The sequence below is a fragment of the Porites lutea genome, chromosome 2 (assembly GCF_958299795.1).
Source record: "Porites lutea chromosome 2, jaPorLute2.1, whole genome shotgun sequence".
NCBI classification, from domain to species: domain Eukaryota; kingdom Metazoa; phylum Cnidaria; class Anthozoa; order Scleractinia; family Poritidae; genus Porites; species Porites lutea.
The window spans coordinates 36,123,550-36,132,645 of record NC_133202.1 but is presented as its reverse complement, the minus strand read 5'-3'; the positions used below and the strand labels follow the sequence as shown (position 1 = coordinate 36,132,645).

The 9,096-nt window shown below is 39.8% G+C and overlaps 1 protein-coding gene across 1 annotated transcript; it reads right to left on the bottom strand.

Annotated features, from left to right (window-relative positions):
• Nucleotides 1-319: 319 nt before the first annotated feature.
• LOC140928492 (uncharacterized) lies at nucleotides 320-6,337 on the bottom strand. Its single transcript, XM_073378244.1, has 3 exons — nucleotides 6,154-6,337; nucleotides 2,027-2,821; nucleotides 320-1,120 (listed from the first exon to the last, which is right to left on the bottom strand). The coding sequence occupies exons 1-3, from the start codon at nucleotides 6,247-6,249 to the stop codon at nucleotides 947-949; spliced, it is 1,065 nt and encodes a 354-aa protein (XP_073234345.1). The 5' UTR covers nucleotides 6,250-6,337; the 3' UTR covers nucleotides 320-946.
• Nucleotides 6,338-9,096: the final 2,759 nt, after the last annotated feature.

The window sequence follows — 9,096 nt, the reverse complement described above, 5'->3', positions numbered from 1 at the left end:
CCTCATTCCCCACCTCGATGTAATAAATTCACCCTTATCAAGAGTTCTGCCCTTATTTCAGGGGCGGATCCAGGATTTTTTTTAGGAGGGGGTGCACCCGTCTCTTGCTGTATTTCAACACCAATAAACCACATAGTTTTTTGTTTTTTTTGCAGAATACCAGTTGTATTAGAAAACCGCAGGTCATCTCAGGGGGGGGGGGGGTGCGCACCCCCTGCACCCTCCCCCTAGATCCGCCCCTGTATTTGGTCTTTGAAACGTAAGGAATGGCACCCACAAAGAAAAAAAAAGGCTACACCACTTAATTGTCATGATGACTTTAATTCCTAATATATTTTTTACCTAAACCATGCTGATTCTGATCATCACTACAATTGTATATGTCTTCATATGTTTTACCCCTTAGCGAGTATTATACATAAAAGAGTAAAATTTACAATTGTCGGAAAGTCTATTGATCAAGTTCTAGTTTTAAATATTAAATTCAAATCAACTCTGAGAGGAAATTACATACGTTAATTATAACTACATGATAGAAAGTAATTATAACGTGCATTACTTCAATTTGAAGCTGTCTGCTCGTAATCGTAAAAAGTGAAAAGAAACCAATTCTGTTGATCACCCTCATCGTTCACAGCTCAAATAAAACAAATACTTTTGTTGATTGATTTTGATTCAACCAAAGGATTTTTTGAAGTTACAACATATTGAAGAGAGTTTTATACATTATTACTCTGAATGTTATTTTTGTACACTAAACTATCGCATAGCACAGCCTTCGTCTCCCACAATCCACCATTACCATCCAACTTCGAATGTGTAATTCATTTTTCCGGGTGATTCAGACCAATTATACAGACGAAACTCTTGCTTGTAATAAAACTCGGTCATCGTTTCTATATCCTCTGTTACACGTTCTCTGTTGAAGTAAAATCAGTTGTACATTTTAATCTGACAGGAGCTGACACTTCCCAACCTTGAACTCGGTCGTTGTTAAATTCAACTTCTTTATTTCCTCGTTTGTTAGCTTTAGCTTTTTCTGAAGCCTTCTCATCCGCATTGGGCGTCTTCTACTGATACAGGTAAATCCGGGCAAGCAAGGACAAGAAAATGACACTTCCTAAACGATAAAACAATTAAACATACTGTAACTTACAGAAATTATAGATGTGTTCTAAGCGTTCAAAGTAATTTTAGGTACGAAGACTAAAGTTAAGAGCAGAAAAAAACTTTCCTTATGAGAAACACTGGAATTACGTAGTTGAGAGTCAGTGGTGCATCGTAGTCATGGAGAATTCAGCCACTAACATTGTGCGTCCAAGTTTAGCAGAAATAAGGAAGCTAAATCAATATAATAATAATAGAATAATAATGATAATGAATATAATAATGTCTGCCTTACATACGGCGACCAAAAGGCATCTGCGTATAAGCATTAAACTGGAAATGTCTGACATTTGTCAGACATTATGGTGGCCATCCACTTTTTGTTCTGATACGACCAATGTCATACACTATGGCATCAAGACGTAACTCCCCAGTATGGGAAGGGCTACAGTAATCTTAGTTATATCCCATATACCATTCTTCAGTTTAAATATAACTAATTTTACCATAATAAATTATATTTATGTGAGACACCTTTCCTCATACACACCTCATCTGGACAGAAAAACAGACCTGTTCAGTCTCGAGCCAGAATCGAACCGACGTCTCCCCGGTTAGTGGTCGGGCCTGAGTACTTTCCATTGATGATAAGCCAAAGGTGATACCGCTCCATCTAGAAACGAATGCTGCGCCATCGCAGGGTAAACCCAATCATAACCCTTTTGGTACGCATTCCCACGCAGACGAGGCAACGTGGAATAAAATGCCTTTTCCAAACAACGTCGATCAAACAGCTGTTGAGTTCCAAGTCGATAGGCTATATGTTGGCCACTATAGCATTGCGCTTGCACGACATTTTAACAGGCTTCAGTTTATTTTTTGCTATTCAGTTAAATATATTACAATTTTCTACACTCACCTCTGCAACACAAAGTTGTCCAGGCAGGCGATAGCCAACGCATAACCCTAGGTCACTCAGGCAACATCTCCCCTTTCCGCATTCTGAACTCTGACTGCAATTTAAAAAGACCGGGCTTGGATCGTCAGGAACTTCCTTCAAGGCCCGAGCGATGCACACACCGAGAGCATTCTTGAGCGTTTTGTCTTGGGCGCCAGTTCTAGTTTGATCTCGTCGCCGCATGCCAATCAGAAAATGGCAGAATTCTGTCATCTTGCAGTCGGCATGAGAACTACAGGCATACGAACCTTTTCGAGTTGGATCCGTTGTGGCTGGTGTGGGAAATGGTAGGCATAAACGGCTCAAGTTGTGGCAGAATTCTCCGCTTTTGCAGTCCGTATTTGATCTGCAGTCAGGGACAGGTGGGGAACTTGTAGGTTTAAAGTACAATGTGAGATTTGGCAAGCACATATTAAAAAAGTCGTGGCAGTATTGCCCGCCGGGGCATTCAGAATTATCATTGCACATGTGAATGGCTGCACGAGACTTGGTTGCTATAGTTGGTTGCATACGAGGAATGTCCACGCAGGTCCCAAAAATTGCATGGCAAGATTGATTTCGGCGGCAATCATCGTTGCTCTTGCAGGAGGGTGATGTTCTAGTATTTTTCGTTAGTTTCATTCTTGTTCTGTGCGTTTGCTTAGGGAAACAAATCTTGAAGACGCTGTGACACAGCTCGCGCTTGCGACAGTAACTGTGGTCCTGACAATGCATAGTTGTCTTCCGGGACCTGTGGTGCGAGCTTCTTCCAAGTGACTATTGAAAAGAAAGACAAGTAAGTTACAGGAAATGTCTTCTTAGTTGTTTGCAAGAGATATTTGACCAATCAGAGCGTTCCCCGTCTCCTTTTAGCTGGGATATACCTACGCAGACCGTTAGGACTCCGTCCTTTTTTTTCTCTTAAATGATCTACGCAGGACTAGCTACAATCCAAGACAAAAGTAGTTTGGAAGGTTGTAGAACTTAACGGTAGTTCATTTTATTGTTCAAAAGATGGCTTTCCCTTTTGCTAAATATCCCCTGTCTCCCCACCCCCATATTCAAGTTTGGGATATAAAAGAGCAATTACCCGCACAAACACTCAAGTTTTGTTCAACATTAGGCCAGGGACGACGGGAAAAAGATCAAAAAAGGCAAAGAGTAGCTGCCTTCCAAACACTTTTGACGATGACTGTGGCTTTACCGGGATGGGCGCGTTATCTTTATTAACCCTTTTAGGATGATCTTCTCCCTCAGGAGTCTAATGTAGACATTTGTCAGTTTAAGTGGTCCAAACCCTTTTCTATACCCTGGTGCAAGAGACTTTTCATGGGAGGTTTACAGTTTCGTTCAAGTCTTCATATTTCTAACGTCGCGGTAAACCGCTCGTGGGTTCGGACTTTGGTCTAAAATGTGTCGGCTTGCTGAAAAACCACGGCGATCTCAACCGACAATATTTAATTTGTCAGAAATGTATGCTTGAATGCTTATGCTAAGTATATATTATTTTTAGAAAGTCACAACCAAGAAATAAACAAGGTAATTAAGAACTTGTGATGTAGAAAAGAAGAGGTGAGACACCAAGGTTATTCTATTGTAGATAAAGAGAAAGAGAAATGAAAAGACCGTGAATTCGGTGACCCCACGAGGCAGCAGTTCGGGGCCACCTTAAATTTCTGAAAACCCACGGTGGCTCAGTTGAAAATGTGCATAATAGGCCGAAAACAGATAAAGACGATACGTCTACATTAATAGACAAACGGAATTAAAATCCCGGAAGACCTGCTCCATCAAAAAAGAGATAAATAGATTTAATGCTTTAGTCTGGCGCGACGCAGAAAAAAAAACAACAACAAAAGGAAAACTATGTAAAGGCCATTAGGAAGGTGTAATTAATAATACATGAATAATTAAGGTCGGGACATCGATAGAGGAGAATATATACTTGGAATCTTAGCTTTGGATCAAAGCAGTGCGGTATCGTAGTCGGTGATCAAGGTTAGCTGTTCAATTTCTCGTAAAATAACGAATTCTTCTGTGAGAAATAAATGGGTTTCATTGACCAAGTTACAACGTAAGTGGGCCACGTGAAGAGATTAAATTAAAAGGCTGGCGCTCTGATTAAGAGTCTCTCGGACAATTTCTCCTATAACCTGCGAGTAAGCTCTCTTGGACGCTCTGACGACGGGCGCAAAAGGAGGGAGAGCTCCTTCCTTTTGTGTCCTGCTGTCCATAGAGCGCCCTGAGCCTTGCTCAAAGGCTCTCTCTCTTATGGCCCTCTTGTTAACTTTGCGACGGCCATGAACTTTGCTTCATCAACTCCGTAAAAAGTCCTCTTACGTTAGCGCTCAATTCGTTTGAATCCATTAGTCACCCAGATACGACATAAACACACTGTCATGATCATAACGCCCTCGCAGATTAAGGCCGTCGTCCACAGATGGGTAAAAAGACTAAAGAGTCAAAAAATACATCCTTTGTTACTAATTTTTGTCACAAGTATTTCCCATGACGAAGGACCAATTTTAGCGCTAAGTATATTTTTAAAAAAGGCTACAAATATCAATGTCTCGAAGCATCCGACAAGATGGGAATAATATATTTTGTAGACTGCAATATCTGAGATTATCTCTTCTTTTTATATCATAAGCCATGATTGGTCTTAGGTTGTGCGAACATGCAACATCTTTTTAAGGGTCACTTAGAGATATTTGAACGTAGTGTTCTGCAATATTTCTTTCTAATATCCTGAAAACAAAAACTATAAGAATTTAATAAATAAATCGAAAATAAACAAGCCAGTGATCCTGAAAAACATCAGTGCCATGTAATTATTTTGTAATTATGTATCTGAAATTGTAGAACGAATTTAGATAAAGCTGAAAACAGTTATAAGCATATCAAAGAAAACTCAAGTTATATTTAGAATACTCTCTGGCACCAAGCCCACTGAAGGCTCATTTTTTTCTCATTCTTTTACGAAAAATAAACTGAAAACAGTGACAACTCAGGAATCAAATATAACTTTGTCAGCCAATCATATTTGCTCAGGTCTTTTGTTTGGTAATTCTTTTCCTAACACGAAAACCGTGTCTAACATGGAAAAGACCCCTTCCGAAAGTGTTTCTCATGCTTATTCTGACAGCTTTTGCCATTTGTAATTATTAGGTCTTCAAATTCTGATAATCTAGCGAAACATGATTACAACAAAATGGACTAATTGTTACACTACACTCTCTGTGTCAAAACAGTTAGTCAGAAACTAGTTGAGAGCAGAATCTTGCTTTTTTAATGAAGTAATGTTATCAAACTGACAGCTTTGATGTCACTTTTGCGGTTAAGGAATGAGTTATTTGGGGTTTTCCTTCTGGTCCAGGCAAATGATTATAAGTGATAATGATAAAGTGATGGTGGAGAGGAAGTTAGGAAGTTATAATAAGTTTTTTTTGTCAGTGGCTTCACAAACGCAAGGCGCGATCCAGTGACCCAATGTAAACTGAATTTCTCGACCTTGAGGAAACAAAGAATCCTTTTCTAAAACTGGACCATGTTAGGCGTCGAAACTATTTCCCTCTAGTTATTTGTCAATATATTCAGTTAAACCTCGCTGAAGTGTCATGTTTTTGAGGTTGCATTACCATGAAATTTCGGGTTCCGTATCTGCACGCGAAGATGACATGAATATTTGGACTTGAGAATCCACGGTAGAACTTGCATGTAGGCAAGAAAACTTTAGTCCATAGAATCGACGAACTTCAATCAAAGTCTCGTTTATCTGCGTCACTAAATTATATAGGTGATTTAATCTCACGCTACAGTGATACGCACTTTATATTAATCGGCTAGGTAACATACTGATACTTACTTTACTAACTGCAGCATTTTGATGTTCAGCTTGCTGGCTACAACAGAAGAGGTGTTCAAAATGCCCTCGCTACCTACAGGTTACTTTTACATAGTATGATCTACCCTGGGAACATTAAGCATTTTGTGTGGCTTTATTGGCGTGTGAAGCAGACATCAGTGCAAACATACAAGTTAGGCGATCCGAGTTCCTAAAGCGACTCATGAGAGTTAGAACGACGAATCGAACCATTTATTTCTTTTACCTTTAAAGAGGTTGAATCCTTATCGCCTTCCTCTGACGCCAGAGCAAAAGAGATTGTCAGCAGACATAATGCTGTGAGAAAAATCCTAGAAGTCATCTTGAGACAATTGACAAACACTTGAATACGCTCTTGAAGTACTTGTCGCTGTCTAAAATCCGATGAGATTTCTTGCTTTTTGTTCTAGCTGATAAATACGCAAGGCAGTCAAATGTATAAACTAAGGCGTGTCACACTCGGAAGTTCTGTATTGTGCGTTGAGTTTCGGAAACATTAAATGTAAATTTTAATTGATGTTAAATCTAAATTCTGACGACATTTTTTAGTCTTTGATCCCTCCGACAAAATCAAACAAATGAATTACAAGAATTTCATTTAGTCTTGTTTGTCCTTTAGTAGCAGAGTTAATTAAAATTGATTCTTTAGATAGGCTTTCGTTAATCATGTCTATGTTGAATACAGCATATTTTTACTCAAAAGAACTGATTTGTACTGTGACTCCCCTACTAATACGACCATACTTTTTTTCATAAAGAAATAGAGATTAAAAACCACCATTTATTAAAAGGATTGGCTCTTCCTTTGTATTGCGAAGTGGAAAATTTTGCATAAGGGTAAATTATTAATGAGATTTATCACTACCGAGTGCCTGGCTCTTAACGTAAAGAATGAAATCACTGTCAAATTTGAGCTAAAACGCAAGGCTTTTTGAAACACATGTAAAACTGAATATCGTCGTGTGAGTCAACTTCTGTCAGAGGTGATCATGTACAAATGATCTGATCTTTTGTGGCCAATCGGCGGCACTTCAGTTCGTTTGACGGCTTATAGCTCAAACAGAAGCCGTAGGCTAATGGCCTCGTATGACCCAAGGCACTTTTCTCGGACGGTCTGACATACCTCATCAGGAAGGGCGTTACTTTTCGTTACATCCTTCAAGTCAAGTGTTGTCCCGGTACTAGAAATTACCCACTCACTTTCAGGCTTTCCTGACCATGCTGCATACAAACAAATCGTCAAGAATCCTGGTCAGATCAAATCTCAAAATTATTCAAAGGCCAAAAAAAATAATCACTATTATTATTACCACCGTGGTACACTAACTTCAACATACTCCTCCAGGCCTAAAAACAATAACTGTAAGAAATAGTCTGTAGACAGCACATGGGTGTGAGAGTGCGAGTGGGGGAGGGGGAAGGGGTGGGAGCTCGAACGTGATTGGCCCAACCCGTCACCCATATTCTTATCTTACATTCCATCATCCCCAGTTAGTTGCATGCTAATTCATAGGGCACGTATAACAGCGTTTTCAATCAACTTTCCCACAACTGGCACGCAAAATGTTTAACATACCAATCAACAAACTTTTTCTAGAGTATTCTCGAAATGTATTGGCTGCAGTTTGTGATCGAGCTTTGGACGAGTTTTATAGCATTGATATTCTCTTTTCAATTGAAGTTTCGTTCGGACAGACTCAGATCCTTGCCTTTTTACCGATTACATATATCGAAATTTTGTCATTCTCTTCAGTAATTACAAGAAGTGTGAGCCTATGACCGAGTTTCCAATAATATTAGCCTTTGTTTAACTGTCACTTAACTTGCTATGCCTATTTTTTTATGTAATCGTGTAGGTTTGTTTTGATTGTCTGAGTTAAGTCATGTCTACTATATATTCTTCCTGTCCCCTCGGTTTGTAATCCAAACTTGTCTATAATTTGGTTATTTAAGCTAGTTCAAGCTAGTTCAAGCTAGTTCATTTGATAGCTTACGTTAAAGTTTTAACAGCTTTATTTGCATAAAGGTAGATAGTGAAATGAGAAGGATGGGTGCAAAAAGGGTGCAACTTAACTACAGAGAATAACCAAATCCTCATACAAGGCTGAAACCCCCCTCCCCCCACCCCTATAGAACACAATATATGCAGATTGAGAGACAGTACGTACTGCATCACTGACCGACCCTTAAATGCTTGTAAAACAGCTTCTTAAACTTATTCTAACATTGACTCCCTATTCGGTAGGGAATTCCAGTTATCAAATGAATATATTTATGCCAAAACTGCCCCGAATTGCGGGGATCAGTGACCAGCTACCAGGGGAACCTATCGCAGCACTCTTTTCTTCATAATATAATGTTTTCAGGAAAACTTTATAGATCGACGAATTCCAACTTTTTGCGGAAGTTAACGTTTCCAACGCACATAAGCACATGTACCAGCGGCGCATTTACACATTAATGTGGCGATTAACGTGCAGGAAACCACTAAATTGACCGAAATGGAGTTGCTGTCATTTTATCAGTTAATTCTAGCACGTGATTTTCCGGCCTCAGTTACCGCTCATTTTTCAAGCCACATGGCGGCAAAATAATGCCATTGTGCACCTTATTGGAAAGAAGACTTCGGAATATTTGGGCCCCTCCGCAAGCGGATTTGTAATTATCGATGTTAACACTAACTTCGCCATTGCTCCGGCCAGAGTTTTTAGCCTGTAAGCTGGAAAGAGAATTTACTCGCAAAGTAATTACATCTTCTCCAGTTGGTTAGTTAGTGGCCATTTCCAGGCCCAAACTCAACGAATCTTGATCGATTACGATTCCCGGAGCGATACGAATGCTACAATGTAATCGTTTATCGAGGCATCCAAGCCGGTTTCCGCTCGTTTTATATCCCTCAGGTTTATAACCTCAGGCTGTCGCTACCGTGGCGTAGAATACCAGGCTCTTGTGTAATATCCGCCGAAATCCAACTAAAGCTCTGTCCATTTCCGAGTGGAAATCGGCATCAAAGGACGTCAGTAGTCACGCGAACATTGAACGGCCGGAATGACTATGGCTTTCATCCCACTCGAGCACGTGCGTCTCTCGATAAACAAATCTCGGAGGATAAACGACAGGGTCTCCAGCGAGCCATGTAGTCGTCTCAAGGCGTTCATTCTCAGTTCTC